The sequence below is a fragment of the Mycteria americana genome, chromosome 5 (genome assembly GCF_035582795.1).
Source record: "Mycteria americana isolate JAX WOST 10 ecotype Jacksonville Zoo and Gardens chromosome 5, USCA_MyAme_1.0, whole genome shotgun sequence".
In the NCBI taxonomy this organism is placed as follows: Eukaryota; Metazoa; Chordata; class Aves; order Ciconiiformes; family Ciconiidae; genus Mycteria; species Mycteria americana.
The window spans coordinates 5712887-5740663 of record NC_134369.1 but is presented as its reverse complement, the minus strand read 5'-3'; the positions used below and the strand labels follow the sequence as shown (position 1 = coordinate 5740663).

At 39.0% G+C, this 27777-nt stretch overlaps 1 protein-coding gene across 8 annotated transcripts in view; it reads right to left on the bottom strand.

Moving 5' to 3' along the window:
- Positions 1-27777, bottom strand: part of ANO5 (anoctamin 5) — a 373671-nt gene that overhangs the window by 290760 nt on the left and 55134 nt on the right. For 7 of the 8 annotated variants that reach the window (XM_075502020.1, XM_075502022.1, XM_075502024.1 and 4 more), the window contains 6 exons: positions 27648-27745; positions 27252-27382; positions 25364-25569; positions 24085-24266; positions 22855-22960; positions 18374-22141 (listed from right to left, as the gene is read on the bottom strand). In XM_075502020.1, the coding sequence (XP_075358135.1) occupies positions 21920-22141; positions 22855-22960; positions 24085-24266; positions 25364-25569; positions 27252-27382; positions 27648-27745 (945 nt within the window). In that variant the 3' untranslated portion in view covers positions 18374-21919. Of the gene's footprint in view, positions 1-18373; positions 22142-22854; positions 22961-24084; positions 24267-25363; positions 25570-27251; positions 27383-27647; positions 27746-27777 lie in introns of those variants that run through there. The other variant, XR_012775839.1, reaches the window with a different exon arrangement.

Sequence of the window (27777 nt, the reverse complement as noted above, 5' to 3'; positions counted from 1 at the left end):
CAGAACTGGAATGAGCCGGGCACGTTCTGAACAGAATTATTTTTCTTTCCAGAATCCAGCAGTAATTTTCTGACTTTAATCGCTTCGAAGTAGATTGAAGATGCAAAACGTACTATTTCTTTCTAAGTCATAACCGTTACATTTCTCTTAGGCTTCGTGTTAATCTTAAAGTTTCTGTAGATTTGTTAATTAAAAAAAAATAATGTATAACTTGTGCTCTAAACAAATCCTTCTGAAATTATTAACGTCCTTCACTTACCTAGTTGGTGACAAAATGTAAACAGCAGATTTTAAAAGTAAGATTCCCTGATGAAAACGTGGGTTGTAGCTGCAGTATCCTAGAAGCAACTGCTCTTTGGATTTATAGAAATAGTTTTTCTGATGTTGCCCTCTGGTGGAGGGTTAATGAAGGTTTCCAGCAGCAAAGCACGGTTATACAAGAAAGACCAATCATTGTAATATCGAAATTCCCATAATGACTAATCCGTGTAGAATTTCAATATTTCCTTTCAAAGTTGTAGAAGAACTACAAAGTACTAGCGTCGAAAATGAATTAAAACTACATGTAATTGAAATGTTGCTAATTAGCCTCATAACACAGAGCTGATTTCTAAATCATGGTAGGTACTGAACCTGGCTTTCAGCATAGGTTTCAGTACAGCATCTTCACTACCATTACGCTGCCGAAAAGATTTTTCCCACTACATGCAAAGCTGCACAGTTATATAAGCAAGTCTTCCCAGTTTTTCATGGCTCCAGTGTGCCATTGCAGATGCTCAAAGGAAACCCGTATTAATAGATTTTTTTTCTGAGGGGCAGCAGGGACAGGAAATCATTTAGCAGGAATGAAATGGGATTGCATTCCGTAACGCAAGCCTTTCAGAAAAGTACTGAGCACTTTTCTGAGCTGGAATTTGAGACTGTAAAGTCTGCAGGGCAAAGGTGCTTTGTTTATTTGCACACTATGTACAAGGAGCTCTGGCTCTTTTTTTAGAAAGCTCAGCACTGGCATGGTTTTGATGCTATGGGTACTCAGTAGCAGCAATAATTATTAGTAAAATAATAGCATTTAATAAGTAAATGATGACTGATTTGGGAAAGAGAAATAATTTACCATATCACATGCAAATGAATTTAAAGGCCAGATGAGACATTCCTGGGTGTAGACTCTCACTAGAGGAGAACTAGTTAGTCCTTAACTGGATAAAATATGCAAAATAGCTAACAACCCTGGTATAGTAAAATGCTACAGTGACTCGGCTGCTGCTGTAGCCATCAGAAGTAGAAATGTTATGTCTATCACATGTTATATCTGGATATTACTCAGACACATCCCAATCAAGCTCAGCTGTTTTGGTTTCACACGAGGCACTAATAAGAGCAGCAGAAAGCTAATGTCATTAGTGTTATAAAATATGTACAGACCTGTCAGCTTTTTTAACATTATATATTAGTTATTTAACCTTGGTAGAATAAGCCATTTCTAGAAGAAACAACACATAGTATTAATATATGTTATCAAAATTGTTATCAATAATTATTTCCATAATGAATACCTGCCACAGACAGATTCCTCTTGCAAAAGGCCTAATTCAAACTCCAGTGAAATCCCTGTGAGTTCTTTCCACTGGTGTCAGTGGCAGGTGAAATAGGATGTAATGCAGAAAATTCTAGTCCAGATATCACTGCTAAATGTTCACGTATTGACCAGAAGGAAAGCGATTCAGTCAAAAGTCACCCCGTAAAAAATGCAGTTCTGAAAAGGCTCTAAGAATATCTGTGGGATGATATGGTATGATGCAGGATGCTGCAGATGCCTGCAGTTTTTCACACAGAGCAGAAAGCTTATTGTTTAATCCTGAAATCTTCTAATTAAATACAATTTTCTTCGCCTGATAAGATTTTCTTTTTCTTTTGCTTGTGTGAAGGCTAAAGGATTGAGTCCTTACCTGCCCTTTTGTTTCTATAAATAGTTCCTTTGACAAGTTTCTGATTGAGCTATTTCAACAAGTTAATTGAAAGAGATGAAGAATTACAGGTCTGGTTCTTAGCTCAGTTTTTCTTATTACTATAGATCTAATCTCCACATTTTCCACAATAACCCTCAAACTAGTGTCTAAATATAGTATAATCCTTTTAGAGGACTACAAAGTCAACACAGCAACATACAATTCTCTTCACTAAGTTTTAGTCTTGCTGAAGCAAACTACACCCATAGCTAAGATTTCCATCCGTGATACATACCAGTGATTTAAAAATGCAATTTATTTAAATTCCATTTTTGACATTATCTTTGCTGCTGATACACTGCAATAAGGATTTTCTCTTTCCCAAGTGTCATGCATGCAGAGCTTATAAATGAATATGTATTTTATGATTCATTCTGAAAAATAATCATATATGTGTTACTTTAAATTCATATGATCATACAGATTCAACCGAAGAGATTTTGTTTTCCCCATCTACTGAAAGGCGACAAAATACCGTTCTTAATGATACACTATCATCTTCAGAAATAAATTATGTGCTTAAAGTCTTAGTTATGCCATTAAATACATGTCTGTAATACAGGGTCATTTGGGACTGAGGACAGCATAAGCATGCCTCAAAAACTATGATCTAATTCTTACTCCTAGTTATGGTAGCTGTCCATTGAATCCAATGGAATTTGATGTCACCTTAAGAACAAAGCAATTTTTTAACCTTCTTTGGGACTGCAAAATCCCAAAGCAATACCACGATAATGATCTTGCTTGTCAGGCCACCAGGAAGAAGGTTGTCTGGAAGAAGCAACAGCTTTGTAAACTCTGTTTCACTAAACTATTTATTGAAAATAAATATTCAATATTTCAAAAAAATATTGAAATAAAATCTTGTGGCAAGCCCTTGACCGAAGAGGCAGAAAAGGGGGACAAAGAGATTGTTTTAAACCAGGAGCTTCCTCATTCTCCCTGAAAGTTTGTGAGGGTCACTCCCTAGAACAACTCAGGTGGGCTTTTTTTTTATCGTCCAGTGTCATGATGGGTGATTCACAGCAACAACTGGACAAGTCTCTTGAAAAATCACACAATCAAGCAATTTGAGGATTTAGATGTAGCGTCCACGTGTTGACACATTAAAGACATGTCTATGCTGAATCCTGCACTCCAACCTGTAAAGATTCCTGAATCCCAGCTAAAACTATGTGAAGTTGGGTTGACAATACTTTATAGATGGTTTTGCCTTTTGGAGATAATCCAGCAGTGGCTAAACATATATCGTGTGAAACAGCCTCGTTCTTTTTTGTGCATATAACTCCAGACCTAGGTTGTGTGCACAATGTGGTTATTATGTCCTGTTGAGAAGTGTATTACACAACGGTGTTGAAAGGAGTAGCTGTAATGTGCCGTAACACTAGAAGTTCACAGAATTTCTTTCTGTTTCCTTCTGACCTGTGTCGCTTACATCTTGAATGATATTTTAATTTCCTGAACTGTGGGCCGGATTGGTAATTTATGTGCTATAAAACAAACATGGCAGAAGTTGAATTGTTGGATCAGATGTTGGCTCAGTGTCTCTACACCAGTGCAAAGACTGTTTATCTTTCTCCTTTTGCGTCCCAAAAAGAACAGGCTTGAGCTGAAACACGCTAAAGAATGCACGTGTCTGGGCAAACATACACGCTCACATGGAAGATCACTCGCAACCAGCTCGTGCTTCTTGGAAATAGAAATCTGGAACTTTGGGCCAAGATCACAGGGACAAATAGAAAAATCTGGCAGGAAGCTGGCCGCAGAGGCAAAATAAACTATGACTGTGGATTTTGTCAAGCAAAGTCATGTAGCTTTTCCTCTACTTCAGCTCAGTGTGATATATGACAGCTTAGAGCTTGTAAATTGGGCTGCTCTCTTTCAGATGCCCCATTCAGTTGCTAGAACATTATTACATTGCTTTGCCAATAGCCTAACAAGCACAAGAAATGACACATAATAAAGGACAGAAGTTGCACACTAATTTTTCAGGGTGATTTCTAGTTTTAAGCTGAACTGGAGGTAATTTGCCCAGAAATCTCTGCACTAACATAGATGATGAAACACTCTAATGACTTGCTGCAAAGCCTGGTATTTGGAACGTTGCTATTGCTTTCTGAGAAGGCAACAATGGTCGTTTAAAAAAAAAAGAAAAAAAGGCATAAAAGTATCTGAAAGCTGCACTTTTTGGAATTAAGGAATATCTTATTTTCAAGCGTATAAATTCATAGTGTTGACTCTAATGGCAATGCCTAATTTTCAGGTAATCACGGTGCGTTTGGCTCGTGTAGCAGAGCAGGTTCGTTATGGTGTTGAAGCTGTTGCTTCAGCCCTCTAGTGGCAAAAGCCATTAGGGCACTAGAAGTGCAGTCAGTTTTTATGTTCTACTAGTACAGCGGATTTCACCGTGAAAAAAAACAACAAACCAACCCATTAGGTGATTTGCAGTTACTATATATGACTACTCCACGGCTGGAAATTTTCCCGTTACATTACGTAAAGATTTATTTATTTCCTCCTTCCTCCACTTCCTGTCTAAAATCTAGTTTGTTTTTAATATTAGCAACTAGATTAAAAAAAAAATCTCATAAAAATCCACCCAATAGCAAATGCCTTTTAAATCATGAAAGCAATGATATTCATGTTAAAAATCTTTTTTTTTTTTTTTTTTTTTTTTATATCTGTGGAGAAATTTAACAGTATCAAATATATTTATCTTGAAAGTAAATGGGAGTGCTTATCTTCTTCCCAGATATTACAGGAACATCTGTTCCTTTGAATTCCTGTACTGCTCCGTGAGTTAAATGCAAAGGATCCCGAAGGACTTCAAGCCCTCTGTCATGTTAGACAGACAGAAACGCCCCTACCTCTGGGGGTGAGCCGCAGCAGCAATTCTCTTAGTAGCCAAGAAAGCTATGCAACACTCGGTGAGTGGGATGCAATTACCCACAATGAAATTTAGCCAAGGATTGCAGCATATTATCCTATCTTTTATTAATATGATGGTTAACGATCTTTTATATCATTAATCTATCATTATTTTATTGTTCCATGATGTCCATCATTGGACTGTTTAACAGCTTAGGCAAGGCTTTTACGCAAGAGTCGGTTTGGTCTTAGTGCTAGTCAGGTCTCTTCTCACTCCATGAAAAACCTTGAGGGAAATGTACAAATTGAAGACTGTATTATGGTGCCTTTTTATTGCTAGAATTAGAAAATCAGAACCAGATTTTCTAAGGCTGCAGTAGTCCTTTCTTTTCTGTTGACTTGTCTCTTAACATTATTTTAAAATGTATTAAGAGAAGTTTGGGGAGGATTTTCTGTTGATTCAGATTACAGGTCGCACTGATTTGAACAGGGCTTAAATCTATTATAGACAGTCATTTGCTAGGAGAACTGTTAAGGAGATACCAAAGGTAACTTCAGATAGATCATTTGATCAGGAAACTATTCCTGGTGGGGAAAAACAACCCAACACAATTCATAATAGATATTTGGAAAATGGTTGTGCTTAGTGTAACAGGGACCCGCCATCTGAGTTTGTGGGCAGACTCTCGGACTACAGTGTTGGGTCTGGGATTGATATTACAGCCTGAATTTGTCACTCATTATTTTCCATGCCTCAGGTTTTTTTGGTTATGAAAGAGGGAGAATAATCCTTATTTAGGACAAACATTGATTTGCCAATAGACTAAATTAACCCAAAATACATAAAATGCTGTGTAGGAAGAATGTATAGAGATTCTATTACCTGTAAAGCAGTTTCTGTAAGGAGAAACACATACAAAAAACTGTAATTAGTAATCTATATCCACAAAGTATAATTTGCTAGTGATACAGACAGCCAACACATTCCGCCTTCACCACTAGACTCTGCCAGAACAGGTTGCAGTGATCTAAGGACACTTCTGTATTTTCAACTGCTATACTATAGCTTTTCTATGTAGAAGGATATTGAGACAGTGTGTATAACTGTAGCAAAAAATAAATAAGGAGGAAGTATGTGTCTTCAGTTGATGTTTGGGGTTAGAGGAGTCTGTAGAAAGTGATTCTCACACCTTCCCAAGAAAGAACCACGTTTTTCACTGAGGGGGGGCTTCTATTCATCCCATATTTCCTTCTTCAGTTTTATTCCTTGACAAGCTGACAACCATCACACGAATTTAAGACTGAATGTAATCACATTTCATCTCTTAAATTTCCTTGGAATCAGCCTAATAGAATTGTCTCCAATCTGGATCCAAAATAAGAAAATAAGGAATTGGGGGGTGGGGCGGGTGTTCTTATGTCATATGTTTGCATCCGTGTCAGATAACACTAATCCAAGCTAGCAATGCCAGCATATCCTCAAATGACCAGTATTTTAATCAGAAGACTCCCATCATTTTATTTATAACATAAAAGCAAATATTGCTTGTTCTATGAGCATCCGAATGAATGCATCTGGCTCCCTGAGGCTTCCTGTCTTCAGTAACCCTAGTTTTCTACTACCCCCTCCTCACACCAGGCCCTGGTAAGGATCTATGAGAACTCCAGTCCTCCCCTGCATGTTCCCTAATGCTTCCCTGTCAGCATCCTTCATTCCTGTCATGTCACCAGCATGCCTTTTCCCTCTCCCTCATCTCTTATTTTTCTTTACAAAACTGCTTTTGGTAAACTATTTTTCTGAAAATTGTAGAGAACTCTTAACTCTGGCACTTTTATGTTTCTGGGAAATTTGACTGAAATAGCTTCAAAAGTGATTATGAAGGGGAATGGACACACACACAAAAAAGTGTAAGTCTTATTTCATTAGCAAACTGGACTGAAACAATCAGCGTTAGATGTTGTTTTTGTTGATATCCTGTGTCATTAACAGCGGAAGTTATCTTTGGTATTACTCTAGCTTTTGAGAAACAATTCCTCTGCTTTCTATAAACCACAAAGGTCTCACCTCTTTTACACTTTTTACTTAAAAAGTGCTAGATACCTTCTTTGGAGAACATGTCCATGGGTTTGAAGGCAGAAAAGTCCAAATGTTCTTTTTCTTACCACAAGATACAAAGGAAAGCCAAAGACTGTAAAAGGTTTTGAGGGACCGCTATTCCTGTTGGTTTGTTGAATACATAAGATGTTCCTCATCCCCTGGAAACATTAGAGCAGCACATAATTCAAGACAACAGGAAAACCTCTGCTTTATTTTAGGGCACTGCTAATGAGCTCAATGGTGATTACATTTGTTCCATAGGGCAGGGGGGAAGATCGGGGTATCACATAGCTAGCTTTAGGCCAAAGCACTCCACCCATCCATTTCAAAATATCTCTGATCTCTAAATGTAACTAAAAATATCAAGTTCTCAGTTCAGATCCCTTTTCTAAATGTCACAGGGAACACCCTCAAGCTTAGGCTTCACGTGCATTTCATTTTATAATCTGGTGTTTAAGAGTAAATATTTTATATCTATTTTTTCTTATTGTTTGTTATAAATAAATCATCACAGAACTGGTGGATTAACTACTTGGTTCCACTAAAGGAAGCTGTGGTTCCAAATGTGTTGTGTAGTGCCATGGGGTGATATTAGCTTTGACAGCTACACTACAGTGGCACTGCTCATGATTAGGCTCTAACAGGCACAAACTGAAATGGGTGGAGTGCTTCTGGATCCTTATTTAGCACCTTAATTTTATATATAGATATACCAGATTAAGCCAGGCACATCCACACATTTAGGACCATGGTCTTGATTCACTTCCAAGTCTGTCCTTCCTCTTCCTTCCCAGGTTCCTCTGGATGTAGTTAGCCAGAAATTCAGATGTTTCAAGGAATGCCTCTGGCTTATTCATTTCCATCTGGGTCAAACTGAGCCCATTGATTCTTGTGTGACTCAGTCTCTGTGTGACCAGTTCTGATGTCTTTAGCTACTCCCGGGCTTCTCCTACAGAGGAGGTGAATTTTAATTACGTATTTAGTGGTCTATTACAAGACTTGGAAGTTCAAACAGTTCAAAAGACTTATGCTCAACCTTCAGCCCTTACTAGGCTCAGGGTTTGCTTGTCTGTCTCTTAAGTTGGCATTTTCATCATGAAAGCCAGGACAAGCTTTTCTGTCTTGGTTTTCAGCCCAACAGCCCTCAGCTTAACAGCTGACATCTACTGGGCCTTCACCATGGACTTTTACCGCGTTGTGTCTGATTATTACAACTCATTCTGTACCTGAGGCACCTTCTGGCTTCTCGTGTGGCAAAGATTTTCTGGCTGCTTCCCTTTTCTACCCAAAGGGCACTGTTTTATGTTTTTCTTAACTGGCTTTTTGTTTCTCACAGCTGGCGAAGTGATTGGTATTACCATTAGTGCTATCTCTGTATGCTGTGGTGTATGATCTGTGAATCCCACTCTGTTTGCCAAAGCCAAATACTAAAGTGTAGATAGAAAGCTCTTATAAGGCAATGCTACTTATTCTCTGTTTTAGTGTTACAGAAACTTCTCAATCCATTAGAAAATAACAATTTAAAGAGGGAAAAAGACAAATGTCAAAGTCTCTGCTTGGGCTGTATTCCTACCTAACTCAGCAGGAGGCATGTCTCTGCAGAATATCAAAAAAGGAATTCAAGATTTGGCCTTCCATACGCAACTAACTTTAATGTGCACATTGCATTTTACCAGTGGTCCATCTTTAGCTGAGAACCCTTCTATACACAGTTTCACATCCTCTACGTTCTCCTTTCAGAAGTGATGCCAGTTCCTCAAAAATCATCTTACCATTTGGTTGTTCTAAAGCCCCCTTGAGGAACACGTATTTCTTAGCTATTAAGCCTGCTTTATCCATGAAAAATATGCATTACGCTACAGCCAAGCAAAGATCAAGACTGAAATGTGTATAAATATGTAAGAAAAGGTAGGCTACGAGCACAGTTCTATCGCTGTTCGCCAGATGTCCTGAGATCACACCCTGGGGGCTGCAGCTAGGTAATTAATTTCTGCAACACATAACTTGTTAAATTTAGCTGTTTGTTTTCTTGTTCTCTCTCACTTAATATTTTCCTGCAGTTCCAAACTGTAAGTCTCACTTTGTATATAATTCCAATAAAATCACTGGGGCTATTTCCAGAACAAAGGATCTAAACTTTCTTACAGGGATCCAAATCGTGCCATGTTTTCTGTGCAGATCATTTTTTCCCCTTATCATGATAGACTGACTTTTAACTCAGTAAGGAAGGTACTAGTTGTACCTATTTTCATTTTGTTTTATTTTGTTTTGTTTTGGAGTGATGCATGTGTCCGGTAATTGGTCTGAGACTGCCAATTCATTCACACCTAACATGTTGTTATATATTCCTTTTTTCTGGATGTCTTCTGCTTTCTGAAGGGCTGAACACATCAGAAGCGTTACAAAGGCTAGCCTTTGTGGCCTTTGGAACAACAGGGTTCATGTTTTTTTGACTTTCTGTTAGGAATAATCACATAGTCATCAAAGCTCTGAAATAACTACATATCCCCTAACTGAATGGCTGGAAAGCAAATAGTCCCTAAAAATCCATTCCATCAGTCACGTCTTCTTCACTTCCAAATTCTCCTTTATTATGAGGCCCCCATGGCTCATGGAAACTCCTTTCCCTGGAGGCAGCTTATCTTTAATAAAAATCTCCACTGAATCCATGAGTTCAATCAGTCTCATATTACTGAGTCACTCTTGGTGAATTGAGTTGGTCTTCTGCTTTTCACAGACAAATTTACTTGGCAGGCTGCCCATTTCTTTCCATTTATGACAAGAATATTAACCACTCTCTGAATGGTGCGTGCTCCATCATCAGTGCACATCATAAATCATTGAGAGGTACTTTCGCATCTGGTTAATATTACACCTAAGGGCTTCACGCAGCGCACGCTTTCCTGGTCTACATGGGCATCTTTCCTTTGCTCAGGTCTTGTACCTTGACTAGTGTTCTCCAAAAGGCTTCATAAATCAATTGCTTGTCTTTCAAAAGCTGCCCTATACTCTCCAGCACTTCTAATAGACTTCAAAATGATCCTCATTAATCCTTCTTCACTAAAAGGATGGGTGACCAATCATACAGCCTGAAGGAGATGGGAAAATATGACCAGTGAGGGAAAGAGAGAGCAAGATTCTCTCTTAAGTCCATGTGGAGCCCGGGGAGGTCAGATAGTGTAAAAAACAGCCCAAGTTTCTCTACTCAAACTCAACCTCAAGGAATATGGCCTTAAATACAATAGGACTTTCTCCCGAGTGCTAGCATTTTTTCAGGAAATCTCACGATTCACGTTCTGGAATTGCTTTCCCATACCACTGGCAGGTTATCAGCCTGAAAGTAGGCCATAACTAGACCTTTTGTGGGGGGTGAAGGGGGTTTCTGTTTCACATGTATATTCTTTTTTTCCAAAATACTCTATGCCTCATCATCCCATGCCTCATCTACCCTGTTTCCCTGTAGTAGGGTAATGAGCAGTTTACAGATCCAGTGGTTCTCAGCGTTTGAATGAGTGTCTCTTTATCAGCAGAAGTGGGATGGCAAATGTACAGGACAGCTGAATCACCTTCTTCTCCAAGCTTTTTCTTAATTTAATCCTTGTTTTTTCCACAAAAGGTTAGAGGAACATAAACAGGAAAAGATCACCTGCAAAATTAAAATAATTCTAAACAGTTGATCGTGTTGCTAAATATTTGGGCCCAATTCTGATGATACCCTTAACAAATACTTGACCAAAGTGTAACTTCATTAGTTTTTCTGCTAGTAGCTACTCCAAGAGAAGTCAGGCTCAGAAGTTCTTTGTGCATCAGGAGGGAAGACTGAGTAAACTGAGCATGTGCAAGAACTTTTTTCTTCTTGATTACATTCAAATACCTGATACTACTCAGGACTTTTATTTATGAATTGGCCTAAGATTAGTTCTCCAGCTAATACGAATAGGCGACCAAGCATATCTAGTCTGTCTGACAATAAGGCCACATGACAACCCACACATGCAAGTAGCTGAAATGCAACTTGAATGTGCGAATTGGTAACTCAGTCTTGCAGAACAAGATCAAAGATCGAGAATCGCAAGTAGAAAACTTTTTGCCTTTGATGATAACAAAAAAAAAAAGAAAAGTTCTGTTCTTATTATTTTAACATATTCCCAAAAGCATTCTTAATAACCCTTTAGAAAATTTTGTATGATTTAAAGCTCTTTCAGTTTAAAAACTGTCCACATAGAAGTTTTTTTCATGAAAAATCCTATTTTAGAAAAAATGGGTTAACAACCAGGAAATAAAAGTAGGGGAATCATTTCATTTGCCAAAAATGGTGGGTCAAAATGTGCTAACTCCTTTCATTGGCATTTCTAATAGTACATGGGATGTATTAAAGCAATAAAAGAAATAAACAAACAAATCTTGTTGAAGAGATCAGTTGTGAGTCTTCAAAAGAAAATTTTGAAAGCATAACTTTTGTCAGGGTTTTAGTTTTTCATTGCCTATTTCGCTTCATTCAAAATCACAGAATATTCAGGGTTGGAGACTGACAATTGCGGTGCCTGAAGCCATTTTGCATGATCCCTGAAGTTGCCCACATTAGCAGTCTTTAGAATATCAGCATGAGTGTCAGTCTGTTTCCTACATATACGGTGTAATCCCATCTTGGGAAGTCGATGGGGCTTTGCTATTGATTTCAATGGCAGAAAAGTTTTCATTTCTTCAGCTAATATTGTGGGAGGCTGGAGTTATACAGATGCCCTCTGCTGCTGACTTTTCTGAATTGTGCTGTTACAAAATGAGGAGGCTACTCCGATAACAACCTGTTCTCAAAAATCCCCACCAGCTAAGAACCAGCAGAAAGGATTGATGCAAGTATTTAGGCTGCATGCTGCCATCTTCAGAAAGTGTCCACCCACCCAATGGGTTTCCTGGCAGTGGGCCACCATGCTCTCGAAAAGATGCAATTTTTTCTTCACAAGGGTTAAGGAAAACAAAGGAAGGCAAAAATGGAATACCTAAGTTTGGTGAGTGGAATACCTAAGTTTGGTGAGTTTATTCCTGTTAAGAAAAGGAAAAGAGGGCTCCATTTGTCAGCATCCTCATGCTGCTGCAGTTTAACAGTAGCGAGTACCAACGAAGGGCAGCAAGCAGCCCGAAACTGCACAGCTCAAGGAAAGGAGGAGTGTTGGAGAGGTGAAGCTGGAAACTACGTAGATGCAACAAATACGGTTGTTGTTTGGACACGTCTGAGCACTGACAACGGAGGTGACTGGCACACTGGCCAGGGTAGTCATTGTCCATATGGGGAGGCAAATCAGAACCCACCACTGTTTAACACCCTCAAGGATTTCAGTAGATGCATCAGGGCCAAATAGTGATCCACGCTCCGACATGTGACAAAACAGATGTTACTGTAGTAGCAAACGTGGTGATCTGTCCTGGTTATCTTGCAAAAAACATCTCAAAAGATACAGTGCAGCTGGCTCAAATGGCAATCAGAAAGGGGAGGATTAGGAGATACATGGTTTCAGCTAAAACCAGGCTGCAAAGGAAAATCATGCTCTCTGAGCCCAGCATTTCTCCTGGAAGATGAAAATACAGATAACAGAGATGTTCATTCCGCCCCACAGATGGGATGAAGAAAAAGCCCCTGGAAGAAAAGTCCTGTGAACAGTGTCCAAGACGGTATCTGCATTTCCACAAAAATCTGTTTCTGTTTTCTATCCAAATTCAGAGACATAAAGCACGATGTTTCCACTTTACGTGACAGACGTCTTCTCTCTGCGTTACAGTTAACATGAACATCTTGTGATTGCCTGTATCATTATTGCCAGTTCTGAGAAGAGATTTATGGTAGGACTGTCTTCATTTTTTTAGGTGTTTGACATTTTACTGACAAATCACTATGGTCTGATCAAAGGCATTAAAATCGACAGAGAAATTCCTATGTACTGCTTTGGATTGGCCCTATCAGAACACCTCCAGGCCCAGCTGCTGTTCCAGCATGCTTTAAAAAGCGACAAGGAACATGTTCTTCGAAGACAATGATCCCGTATCACTTGCTTTTCCTACGCTAAATAATATCAACCCTTTTGCAGGACAGAGGTTGAATTATAAAGTTTCCGAATGACTGAGAATTTTGTGCATTTGTGTGCCAAATATACGCCAAATAACTGGCATTTATTGCAGAATGAAGAAACTTGCCAAGGTAGCCTTACAGGAAGTTGTAATTGCTCTCTCCACAAAAGAAACTGAAGTTACCTTGCTCAGCACTTGCCCCATCCTCATCAGACACCCTGAGCTCTTTGGAAAAGGTCTTGCTCCTGTGACTGTCTTTGTGCCCAGGAATGAGTCAGGTCCCTGCAATGACACATGCATGAATAAATCACTGATGAGTGGCGGTGTCTGCGCAGGAGCTGGGGCGGCTGCTCTGTGCACAGGGAGGTGTCTGGTTATGCTGGATAGACATTTGAGTCTATCCTAGCAGCGGAGTTTATCCTAGCACTGAAAGTGAAGCAAATGCTCCAAATGATTTCTTTGCATTTAATTTCTTCCAGGTGCAAAAGCAGAGGAAAGCCTGCTTTTCCCTTCCCCGCAGAATCAACCTTTTGGATGCCCCATTTCAGTTCCTGTATTAACTGCTAATAAAATTGGCTCCTCTCTCCTAGGCAGGAGAGACTTGCTGACAGACTAGCATTTACATTTAAAGGCTTCTTCTACACATCTGAATATTAACAAGTCTCCATAGCAGTTTCTCTACGTGGCCTGTCTTCACGCCTCTCTGGTGCCTCAGTTTTTCTATCTTCTCCAGTTCATGAGCCCTTACACTTTTATTTATTCACCCTCCCCCTTTTGAAGATAAAGTCATTAATAAGGACTTCACAGTTCCTTGCTAAATTCAGTTCCCTCCACATGCTCAGCAGGTAACCCTAGCACTTTGAACTTCCAGTAAAAGTACGAAGCAGGTTTCTTTCTGCTTTGATTTCCTCTACCCATGTCACCTCCTTCAGCTCTAATCACAGGAGTGACCCCATTGACTGGATCATCATCTTTTTACCAATCCCAGGGAGAGTACTTCCATTTGATGAAAAAGTTGAATGTTGTTCATTGGTACGTGGTGACTCAGCATATTGTGGCGTCTTCTAATTAAAACACAAGTCATCGTGGCGGGCTGGTTGTAGCCATAGAAATCATTTGCTATTTTCACATGAGTGCACAGCAACAAAAATATAATGAAAAAGCACTGAGCCACTTATTGCTTACCATAAAACACACAGGATCTTGTTGTTCCCTCACTCAAAACATGAGACTTTTCTACTTAGAAATCTTTGTGGGAAAAAAAAAAAAAATCTCTTTATGGTCATATATCAGACTGTCCCATTTTTTTAAAAAAGAAAAAAGTAGAGGGCTGGAATGTTTGTCTTTTCCCAAGGGAACACCCCTGACACACCCCACAGGATCATCTCTCATTGTTTCTCTGGCCTGAACCTACGCGCGCCAGCTTCAGTGGAGTTGAAGTGGCAGGAACCATCATTGACACAGAGTGCCTTGAGCTCTTGGCTGAGATACAAGGAATATTTCTTGAAATGTTCATGCAACGTGGCATCAACACGAATATCCTTCTCCCAGCACAATTCTCTGTTGCCTGACATGTGCCCCTTCACACCTTGCAGTGTCTTGGGAGGATGCTCTGGAGGCACATGAATCTCACTTCTAGCTGAGAAACCGAAACCCATGCGAGGAAGCCTCTGTTAGCAGATGAGTGGAAGTGTGACCTGGCACCTAGGATTCGGTGTTTGGTACTACTGCCACGTTGTCTCCTGTACTGCTTCTGAGGAAGCCAAAAAAGCCATCAGGACACAGAGGCAATTCTATGTGAAAGGGGAAAGCAGGGAATCCTTCCTGATTGCAATGCACTAGCAGTTTGCTTAGAGCGGCATGAAGTCTAGACACCTTAAAATTAACAGATTGCCATTATGTGGTGAGCTGTATGGAAATCTCTTGGTCTCTCACCTATTTCAGCTGGGTTTTTTTTACCTGGATCTTTGTTAGAGAAATGTTGCCATCTTGGCCATGTCTGAAAATAATAGTACAATTTCCATCAGTATAGACGGAGCCAGGATTTTATGTGAAGAATAATATAGATGCCACAAGCAGAAAACAGGCTTAACGGTAACGTTACTGTTTGCTGACACTCTACTAATGGGCTAATGTCAACAGAAACGTTTAGTCAAGAGAATCCGATAGCAAAACTGTCTGTTGTGATGAGGTTGTAACATGGCAGAGAATCCATCCTTCCTATCAGTTTTTCCTGCTAAAACCTTCTGTCTGGAGTATTTTTATTCCTTTTTGAAAACGTATTAAAAGAGCCAGTGAGCATGCAGCACAGGCTGCTTGAACATTGGCTTCCTATTGTACCGCACCAAGCACTAGTTGAGACAACTTAGTAAAAGCCATCAGCATGGGAGATGCATGGAATTAGGGGCCGTCAGATACAGAACTTTTCCACCATGGCTTTTCATTGCTGAGGTGGTATGGTTCAGATATACTAGCAACACAAAGCCTTTCAAACCTACTGTGGTATGGAAGGGACAACATAACAAAAAGGCTCATTTACTGAATGCCTCTTGACTACAGAAGTAGTTATGATGTCCCCTACGTCTTTCAGTACCAAAACTGAAATGCTGAATAGCATTGGATGTTTAGAACCCCCAAGGACAAAGCTAGGTCAGTCTGTAATTCAAATACAAATGTGTTTCTGACTAGCTAACAGCACTGGTTTGTTGAGGAGTTGAAAAAAGAATTAAAAAGAATCATACCCTTACTAAATGTTTTAGACTGACTCATTTCTGACTGAGAAAGCATAGTCACTAATTATTGCAGGGGAATGTGCATATGTGCCTTCCAAAAATTGATATGGCTGCTGAATTTCACATCCTACTCATCTCCCAGCAGATTTCTCGGTACACATGCTTACATAAAAAAAACTTCCTGAGCTGCATCTGAATGATGTAAGTGTTGGGTAGAGACAACTGATTATTTAAAACCAGAACAAGATTTAATTTAGCTATCCCTTTTTAAGGGTGCCAAGACTATGCCGCAGAGTTGTTGTGACCACCCTGAGCATGCAGGAAGCCAGACAAGAAATAGTAGCTGTGGCTCAATGAGGCTACAAAGTAATTCAGATATTCTGGAAATTATTTTGTTATCATTCTTATGGTAATGATCATAATTTTTTTTCCGTTTACTTCTTTCCGTCTGTTTAGGGAAGATTTTCACGTCTAAGTCAGTCCTTTGCGAGGGCTGCCTTTGCCCCCTCTTGGTACAACCTCTTTGCCGCACCAGACGTTAGGAACCCCGGCCCCATCCCCTGCGTCTCAGCCGTGCGTTGTTCTCAGTCTCCTTCCAGTTACAAGCTGGGCGCGCAGATTGCAGGAGCTGCCGTTGGTACAGTTGTGCTGACCTCAATGTATTTTCAGTGCCGTGTTTAAGATGTTATTTTCAGAAACCCTGGTTTTCTCTTAATTTTGAACATTTTGAGGAACATTAGACAAGATTTTATCTGTTGCAGAGCCCACACATCTGAAACAGACATGAAATGTGCAGACTTCAGATCTTGGGATATCGTTTCTTCCACATCTTGCCGTTCTTTTCCACTGATCTACTAGTGGATGGGTTACATATTTTTCTACTCCTGTAAGACAATGTATTTTACACCAGTTTGACTGAGATGTACATGTTGGAAACATTTCTTCTAATCAGTACTCCCGGCCATTTTTTTGCATAGAATAAACATGGACTTATTTTTAGGAAGACCCTTTAATCTGGGTAGATGAAGACACTGAGCAAATTAGATGCCCTTAGCTGTTTTTCCGATGCAAAAAGTACAACCACCAAAATTTTGGTGCACCTCTTCATTTACTGCACAAGATAAAAGAAGGAATTAAGACTTTTGCAGGGTAGCTACAGTCCCTGAGCATGGGGAGACCCAGGTGTGTTCCAGCGTTTGTGAATGTCTCACAAATTACCATGCTACTCTTTCTTATAAAATATAATTGGCTTTAGATGAAATTGTACGCCCCCATTAAACTTCATTACCCATTTACCACAGGCCTCAATGGAGGCAAGGTTTAACCTCCAAGAGCAAAGCTTGAATGCACCTGAAAACTTTTAACACTTTCATAATACATAAATATCTCCTATATCCTGCATAGCTACAGCGCCCTCGTCTTTTTTTTCCTCCTTTCTCACTTTCCTTTTGCTACCACTTTCTTCTCCAGCTTTCTTAATGCTTTATTTTTCCTTTTGATACCTAATTAAGTAACCTATCCCCCCTCAGTAACCAGCACAGCGGTAATAGGGTAATAGTTACACCTTGCTTGTTTTGGTCTTTTTTTTTTTTTCTTTTTTTTTAATATAGACAAGATTGTTTTATTCATCTCACACATTTCTTTCATTTGATTGCTGCTGTTGCCTCTCTCAATTTATCATTTCAAAGTTACAAAGGAAATGACCTACCAAATCAGGCAGGTGACCCTGTTCCCAGAGAAGTTCTGATAACGTGGTAGAACAGGAGTGATAACATGTGCTGATGCTGTCTGTTGAGAGCAAGTCATAAACTTGAATCCAGATTCTCTGATTTAATCTGAAGCCCTACACTGGTGCCAGAAGTGAGTTTTAAGAAAGATTAAAATATGTAGAGGTATCTATGAACAGTAAGACTTTACCAGTCCCTTGGAAAAGCTTTAGCTCTGCCTTATTTTCCAGTATACGTGCTCAAAGCTATTTAAGTGCAAGTATGTGAACCACTCACGCTGCGTGTGAAAACTGTGTGTGCGACTGACTGAGAACTTGAGAAGTCACCTCAGGTCCTGGCATCGCAAGAATAAAAACCGTATCCAGAAAATGAAGGGAAAAGCAGCTTGGTTGAAAACGAATGTGTGTTAACGTACTGTTTGTACCGTACCTAAAGGACGATGAAAGTGCTGAGTCTTTTTCACTGGAGTGTGGTCTTCTAATGTAAGGAATTTGCAAAGCTAAATTCCCTCATGGGCTATCACACACTCGTGCCATCTCGGTCCATGTGCATTGCCTACAATATATGCAGAACTTAGTACAGGTTTTCCTGGGTAATTCATTCTTAAGAAAATGCACAAAGACAGAAAAGACAGTCGGACAATGTGATTGTCAGGTGGAAGATGGCAGTCAGATGGAGGCTTTCTTCAATAATCCAAGTAAGAAACTTGTGAAGTTAAAATTGCAGGAAATCTATATACAGCATCCAAACATCCTGCAAGGAGTTGCAGAAATCCGTATGAACACTTTTCCCCAGGAGACTCTCTGGGCATTTAACTTTTAATACTTCAGCTCCTCTCTGAATTCTTGGGATTTTCAAAAACAAGGTGACAGCACATTAAAAATAAACACTGCTTTATTTGCCAGATTTAGATCTTATTAAATGTACATATATAAGTTAGCTGAACGCAACCTTTAAAAAAATTATTCCAACATTAGTGTATCATATATATCAGCAACATACTTAGACAACAATGCCACTCCGATTACATGACAGTACGAGTCAAAACAAGCAGTACACATAGAACAGTAGGAAAGTCCATCTATTTTCACTCCGTTCTGTTGTCTCAAACTGATCGCGTTACATAAAAAAGTAAAAGCGCAATAACAAAATCTTCTAGAAAAAATTAGTGTCTTATAGTAGCACTCTTATTTTGCAGTCATTTGCTTAGAACATACCACATTAAATCTTTCCAAGGTAAAAATACTAACTTTTAATTGGAAAAAAAAAATCCCTGATTGTATTACACTTGAAAGGCCAATTTTCTTCTTCTAACTAATTCTAATGAAGCAATCTACTGTTGCTTAAATTACTGGAGTTCCAACACAGAACTATCTTCACTTTGGTTAAAGGACACTTTTAGATACTTCTATTAAACACATCAAAATCAAACATTCCAACAGGGAGAATAAGCACATCCCCAAACTGACCAGTCCATTTTTTCTTATTTTTGTCACTTTTCAAGAACGCTTCGGGAAATGTATATGTATGTGAACCGTTATAATCCTAATCATACTAGTAATCTTTTGTCAAAATACTGCTTAATGACAAGTAAAGGCAAACTATTATGTAAAGAGGCATTAGACTTATTTTGTTATGTGACATTAGCTCTTAATATGACAACATTCTCTTTTCAACAGTTTCTATATATGAAGAAGTAATGCTATGAAGTGTAATAATATCTTTTCTATATATATATATTTCTTTTTAAATAAGCTGATCCCAGATTTTTTTCCACTTTCTCTTGTATGATACAACATATGCAAAACATCTGTTTCTATAGCATTAAATAGGAAGTGATCACAAAAAATAAGTTTGAAAGAAGCAAGAAGTAGGGGTCAAACCATCAGTTCAAATTCAGGGTCTGCATATCAATGCTGTATCGCAAACTAAGGTATTGCCTTGTTTTCCTCCATCTTGCTTTTAAACAGCATTATTCATTCACAATACATCTCTTTCGCTGACATCTTTTCAAGTGTAGTATATTAGGACACTTTATTAGAGGACCTGAAGAACTCGTGTTCCATAAGCAGGAATAGTGCATCTAATGCTGAATTTTCAAATCCGTTTTCAGCTTCAATCAGATTGTATGTTTTGCATAGAAATACCGTTTTGCATCTCATCACCTTACCGTCTGAAGCAACTGTTTGCATTGCTAACAGTAACAAAACCGTGAAATCTAAATTAAGCAGTTTAGTTAACAGTATATGTGTAAGAAGCAGCAAAGTGCTTGTTTACAGCATTGTGTAAATTCTGGTGTCGCCTACAGACTTGTGGTGACTGATACTCTTCTTTGGCTTATACATTAAGCAGCAGAGCTAATTTATTTATACATGCATTCCTCCAATAAATCCATTACTTCAAATATATCTGAATATTCAAGAACATGGTCAGTTCATCATGAACATGAATGGCCAGTATGCTTGATTTATCAAGCAAACTTACACAACAAAGCTGAATAACTTACAGTAACGAGAAATGTACATCTGCTTCGACTTCCTTGACTGGCAGCCAAACCATGTGATGTTTGTTCGAGGTAGGCACTTCAATGTTAAAACTTTTGCTAATAATGATGGTTCCACCCAAGACATTGACTTAAAACTCTGTAACAACATTAAGGTTACTAGCCAAGTATTCCAAGACATAGGCTAGGTCTGCTAAAACAAAATATGGAAACCTTCAGTTCTGGATGTAGTAAACAGTACATCATTTGGCTGATATGGAATACAAATCTAAATTTTTTGTGTATACTTGCAAGGAAGTATAACTTTCAAAGTGCAAATAGAGTAAAATTTCTAATCTCTCTAGCTAGTGTACTTCAGCATGAGAGAACTCAACAGTCTGGTGCTAATCTAGGTAATCTAAGCAATCTAGGTATGAACTGCTCTCTGTGAACAGCTCGCAGAGCACTAAAACAGAAGTGTGCCAAGGCAGGCATGGTTTGGCTAACACTGTACAGCTATGTGTGCAGGTTCACAGTATCACGATGCCTGCAAGCACACTTTGGAAATATGCATTTCCCCATAGTGATCATTTTTACATCTTTTGCCAAATGCAAATAAACAAGGCACTAAGCATGGAAGTGTTGATATGTTTTAAATATACAGCAAAATCATTAAAATGCCTAACTGCTTCAAATTATAAAATGAGGGCACACTCATAAACAGCCGGTAGCTACTTTGCACGAGTACTTATTATATATTTATAAACTCGACAGCTTTGTAGAAAAGCCCCATGACAAAACAGAAAAAAAAAATCCTTCTAAAGATTAAAAAGAAAACAAAAAAACCCCAAACCAAACCCCCCAGGCTCCTATGTATAAGGACAATTACAATGTAAACATAGAGTATTTGGCATGCTTAAAATCTTTTGAATACAAATCCACGTACAAACCATCCAGCTAGATCAATTAGTGTGGCACTGCAGCTCCCAATCCACTGCACTGTGCAGTCGTACTCCGTAGTATGCACCGAGTACGGACGCGCAGCTTTAGCCCTGTGTTGGCATTCGCAGAGAATCCAAACAAAGACTCCAAACAAAGGAGCAGCTTTGGCCAAAACTAACATCAAGCATGATCTTCCAATGGCAGTTTTTGAGACTGAGAAATAGATTAGCTGTATTTCTCCAAATTGTATACATCTTTTCAAAAAATACTGTCATTAGAGGATTCCACCATATTTGCATTTAAAGAGCAAACTCTGGCAGATGGTATCTTTACGAAAATAAATTATGGGGTTTTTTTCCTTCATTCGTATGTATTAACTGAATTCTGTGCCTATCAATAATTCCAAGTGGAATTAAGACAATATATCTTTAAAAATCCATTCCTTCTAAAAAGTGTATAGAAGTTCAAAGCTGCAAACAAATATTTCATAAGACATAGTGGACGCAAAAAAAGCCCCAAACCCTAACCCATCTATCAGGAGTGTTCTCCTATTTAAATGATCATCTCATAAAAATAATAATTGTCAGCATTTTCCACAGCAGTAGTCCTCTATGATATCCTTTTCATTCAGCTGGGATACAGCCTGGAACTTTGCATTTAGCAACAGGGGGAGGGCTTGGTGGTAATGACATTAATGTATCCTGTGAGCCCTTTGAGGGTAACATTCCCTATACTGGGAATCCAAATTCTAGGATTACAAGATTACACTTACTCTTCAAAGTGAGGGGTAAATAGAAAACAGTGCTGAAGTCATACAGTTAAGTAGATTTACTAAACCTAGAATGCTCAGTAAGACTTTTAAAGACAGGTCTAAAATCTTTGGAGTGAAAGCAAAGGGTTGAAACTGTCCTATAGCTTTCAAGATGATGCATATACTGAGCAAATCACAGATTAAAAAAAGCTAAAATGAGCCAAATCCCAAACAGTTGTTTTTCCAACTACATCGCTCTGGATAACTCCATTCGCCCTTCTGTGGCGATGAACTCCTTTTCCGTGGCTTGTTTATCACCTTGACACAGTCTCTCCTTCAGTTTTTCAAGTTCATACTCATGTAGGATTTTCTGTGTTAAATACTTTTCACGTTTTATTTTGGCTTTCACATCTGCAGGGACATCAGGAATCATCCATGCTACAAAGAATTTGACGATGAATACAACATGCTGCCAAAAAAAAAAAAAAAAAAAAAGGGAAGCCAGGAGAAATGTAACAACTCATTACCAAATGAAACACCTATTGTTTTATCTAACAGCAAATAGATCACTTCTCTTTCTGTTCACAAACAGAATACATTTCATTTGGCTGTCCTGGAACAATACATAACAAACTAATGTGTATGAGAGATGGGCACGAAGATGAAAACACTTCCTTTTATGCAGAAACTTTAATGCCAAACTCCCTCTTCCCTTCAGAACTTGCAAGACAGTGGCTTAATACTGAAGTGCCAGTTATCCAAATTACTGATTTAGCTATTTTTAGCCAATTTTTTTAGCCAATATACATCACTGCAAAATGCCTTCTGGATTTTGAATACAGTCATCTCGCATACAACACTTCAATGAAACCAGGAGGAGTGAAAGTGCTAGTTCTGGTGGTTCATGTCTTTTCCATCTGCATAGAGACCTTTTTTATTCTGCTGTTTTATTTCCATCAAATCTAGCAGTCTCCTCAGCTGTTTTCACATTTCTTACTCCGAGGTTAACTTCCTGAAGTTAAAAGACCTAGTTATAGTAATCATTTAGGGCACAAGTATTTGGTATTACTTAGGGAAGAAACTATTTTATACTCTCAGCAATTCTATTTTCTGTAACATTACTAACTACCTAGAGAATCTGTAAGGTACTAATTTCGGAAGGAAATTTGGTAGGGAACATACCTCCATAATAATTATAAAGGCCAGTTTTGCAGCAAGAATGTGCCAAAACTGCATAGAGTGTAAATATCTCCGCTCATGATCTGGTGGATATCGATAGTCTCTGTACCTGTTGGATAGAAAGACATGCAAAGGTGAAATGTCATATTCAGTCTGAGACAGACTACAAGCTCAGTGACACTTACAGGCAAATACAGCTGTCACTTAAGGAACCTTTTCACCTTGTTTTAAATGGTCTATTTCCTTTTGCAGAAAAAGGTTGCCTCTCAATTTGTTTCTATCTTACGTTTGCTTGAACACCCTCATATTCACAGCAACAGAGTAGAGGTGAGGATGTGCGGGAAGTGAAATATTGTACATCGGTCACTTTTTTTTTGGGCAATGATCAAACAATACAGGACGAGTGATGGAATGTATCACACAGTAACGGACAAGTATTGAAGAAATGCGACAGATGTGGACAGATTATGGACAGGACAGGCGCAGGGTTTAATGGAAGGACAGTCTTGAGTACGTGTTCTACACTCACGTGTATAAATAGGGTAAAGATTCCTGGGGCTTTAAAGCTAAAACATGATACAAATGTAGCTGCTTCTTAAAATGTTGGGGTTTTTTTGTTTGGTTGGTTTGGTTTGGGGTTTATTTTGTATCAAAACAAGTACTTTTCTTTTACCACGGACTTCTCCAAAGTTCTTTCTCAATTCTTCTGAAACCTCCAATGGTTGTTCTAGAGAGAAAGGACTGTTTTTTAAATGAAAGGAGGATGGCCCAGATCCTTGGTGGTATCTAGCACAGTAACGATTGACTTTAAATACCATATCTCATTTTCAGCTTTGGAATCTAAACATCCCCTTAATGATACTTCCTTGTCCACTTAGGCATTGCAGCCTAAAAACCTTTGAAAATATAGGCTGAAGTTTGCAACCTTAAGGATATCAATCTCCTCCATCACTCAAAAATCAATAGTTTAATTAAGTAAAAAAAGAAAAACAAACAAAAAGCTGTTAGCAATGAGACTATTAAACATCAAAAAGGTGATTTTTTTCCGTTACTGGCATGACCTCTCACCATCTCAAGCACTGCCTTGTTAATAGCTTAAATATTACCTCTCACACTTTAGAATGATGAGAATGACATAATTTAACTTCTAGTGGACTACTTACATCTGCATTGACTTGTTATGCTGTATTCTAAACAAAGTGATAAAATATTTATTATTACACCAACACCAACCTGCATATGACAAGGTTCTCTGGATTCAGTTGAGGCTTGTTTTCGTCAGGAAAATCTGAGATTTGAAACACTGACAAACTATTGTTTATGTATCCAGACATAGGCGAGTCTTCATCTTCAGAATAAGCGTAGTAGTAAACTAAACGAGGAATCATATCTGATGTGAATGAAACAATAAAAGCCTGAAAAAGAAATTGGAAAAAGAAGATAAGGAAGTACCTTAACAAAACTTAAGGTACTTACAAAACTTGTGAGCAGATTCATAAAGGGGTTTTGGTACTGTGACTCTGTGGCATAACCCAGGATCTTTTAAGCAAGGGTGAGCATGATCGGGGCACTTTACCTTGGTAAAGATGCTGACTGCAGCCTCTGCTGCCAGGACCAGCACTCAGCGAACAAAATATGTGAACAGTCCTTACAAGAGGCACCAAATCCCAAATATCCCCTCACACCAAACTGTCTTCCATCTGTGATAACAGCACTCCTTACTGAAAGAGGAGATGTGGTTTTGAATTCTTGTGAGAAAGGATGAACTCAAATCCAGTGTGTGATCACTTTATGAAAGAAGGGGAGCCATTTTCTCCAGCTGTATTTAAAAAGGAAACAATGGCTACCAGCACATTTTGCCAAGAAACTTGAGATATTTAAGACGCTCAGGTACCTTGCTAGTCAGGCAATACCTGCAAGTGGGTTTGCTGCCCAAGACATGTGCAGATCTGATACCGTTTACTATTCTACATTAAAAAGAGGCAACTCTTTTGCTCAGCAGTCTGCTTTACTTTATATTTAAGATGAAATACTAGCATAGCATTTCGTTTCCAGTTTATAAAAAGTACTCTGAGCCACTGGCCCCATAGGGGCATCCAGAAGCAGTTGAACAAGCAGAATTCCCACAGAATAGGCCTCATAACGACAAGACAGAAATGTCATCCGGCCGACAGAATTAATCCACCTCTCCTGTCCCCTACAGTCCCCTCTGGGCAATCAGTGTGCTGCATCAGACTAAGCTTCAGACTGGCTTATGCCATTCCAAAACACTGGAAAAGACAGACAAGTGAATGAAAGATTATGGTCTAATGAAATGTGGATTGGGAGCTGCATGTCATCAACATACGGACAAGCCAAACCACCCAAATGGTTTGACCGTATCTCCATAGGGTAGCATGTGATGAAGTGAATACTGTTGATGAAGGAGAAAAAGCATCAGTGGATTCTCAAATCTGCAAATTCTGAGTACATGGAAGAATCAAAGTTAATGTAGCACAGTCAACATACTTACATTAGTGACAACAGACAAGACGGCCATTCCGTTCAGGATTTCTTGCCAAACTCCTATGCTATGTGCTTTCGCAGCCACAGGTCTCCTGTACTGAGTGGTTAATTTCCAGGAGTCTACTCGAATCTCCAGGATATTATTCATCAGAGCAAGAAGGGGAGCCAGAGGAAAGGATGCCACGAAGAGAGTAATGAATCCAAACTGAATAACTGCAAGGGAGAAAAGAAAAGTGCCAAAATCTGCCCCTACAAAGGTACCCTCAGGGTGACAACGAAACATGCAAGTTGCCACTTGCAGACAAATAGCAAACTTCTACCAGGCTGCACAAGAAGTCATCTCCAGCCCTGGCCTGAGCTCAGTGACAACCTGCCCCAGCCCCAAGACTTCTCCAGTCTCTTAGGGCTGCTATTCAGCAGCATCCAGGGGAACACGGCATTCGGGTCCTGCCAAATGATGCTGCCAGCAGTGCTGGACACCAATTCTTTCATGGTGCTGCAGTTTTTCTCTCATGTAACTGTACGGGAATGGGAATGTACTCATACATCACATTTCTGAATTATGAGAGAGGAGTAATTTAAAATAAAATAAAACGACAAGGCTAGTTTTCCTCTCCTGCAGTTTGTACAGAGCAAGCCCGTTCTTTGAAATGAAAAAGAGCAAATACTTTTATCACAACCTTCCCTCCACCTATTGTTATTGGTTTAGTCAAAATATTAATACCAATTCTGTATATAATAGTTCCACTAGGGAGTCTTAACATTAGTTTAAGAATTGCAAATAAAATACACAAATGATCCCTTTAGTCATTACCAAAATGAAATGTCTCTTGGTACAGAATGTGACAGTCCTCAGTGCAGAGCCAATACTGCCACTATATTTTAAAGACAGGAAATAGAACATCTTGTCTGGTTTAGGCAGTGGGTAAAAATAAATTCCCATACACCAGTGATCAGTTCATCCATGATTTCAGCGATCAGTTCTTCATCTTAGACAAGCAACAAAATTCCTACTAGCTTAGCGGCCCCAGGACAATGCTGGAGCGTACTGGTTCAGTTCTGATTCAGGAAGAGCAAGGACATGTATTAACAGGCATGGCTGACAACACTGATGGTTCTTAGCGTATGGATTTCACAAGATCACAGCCCTGTATGAAATATGAAGTGTATGAAATGACAATAATACAGTTGCAAAGTTCTAGGCAGTAATTATTTCTGTACAAATAAAACCATACAAGGGACCACTTTTCAACAAATTTTGTCTTTCTAATAGACAAATACTAGTATTTTTTTAGTGTCTTTTAGATTCAGTTCGGCTTCAATTTCTAGTTTTAGTTTCTCAGGTTTTGTAAAGTAATTTCACATGCTGACCTGTTCACGTTACTTTTGGAAAATCCTATTCTGTAACCCATGCTCCCTCTGCTGGTCTACTGGACTGTATCGAAGCACTAATCAGTGCAAACCTAAAACTAAATGGATCCTCTCTGATCCAGTTCGTAGATCTCATATCTGCAGTACCCACCCTTACAGCATACTTGGCACTCATCCCATACTTACAATTTCCACTGACAGCTGAGAATATGCTTGGGAACAAGAACAGAACAGACACCGAGACAGCTGGCTGCACCGAGAATAATGTTCCCCATTCAAATGAGGGAAATGATCAGTCTTTGCAGCGTTTCTGTGAAATTCCCTGCAGTCTAAGATGCAAAGGCAGCTTTTTTTTTTTTTAATTGGGCTGACCTATTTAATGATTTCCAGCAGTTAATCGTCTACTGTTTACCAGATGAAAGCGGTGGCATCAACCCATAGCAATTAATTGAGAAGCTATTTTCTTGAAAGTGTCAGTACAAGGTGTCTTGTCCTCAATTCCAAATGTATATTTTTAAACTTACCCATTTCTAGATATTCATAGAACAGGCCTAAGGCTCCAAATGTCTGCAGATCATGGTCTTGCTCCCAGCGACTGTATAAATTTTCCGGATTATTTCTGGCTTTCCGGCGACCCCACCAGTTACAAATCCAGCTGTATATGCAGAAAAAAGTTAACCATGAGAGAAGCCAATCAAGTATCCCTTTCTTTAAGCAAGCTCCTTGTTGCAACATGCTTTTACAAGCATGGTTTTCACAAGAAGAGACCAAAAGCCTCTATGAAATGAGTCTACTTGTCAGAATTTGCACTCCTTTACAGAATTTTTCTTAGCTTCTTCATATGGCAGTACTTGTTACCACTCCTTTCAAGAATTTCCTCTGTCTAGAACATGCGCATCTCAGTGTAAGAGATAACTTACGGTACAATGGCCTCTTGGATATTTCCCCAGATCTGTTTGCCAGCCATGACTATGGTGAGCTGTGTCGTCAATTCTATCAAACAGCCCGCAGGATCGCACTGGCAGAGACAAACTGGGGATTAATGGACAT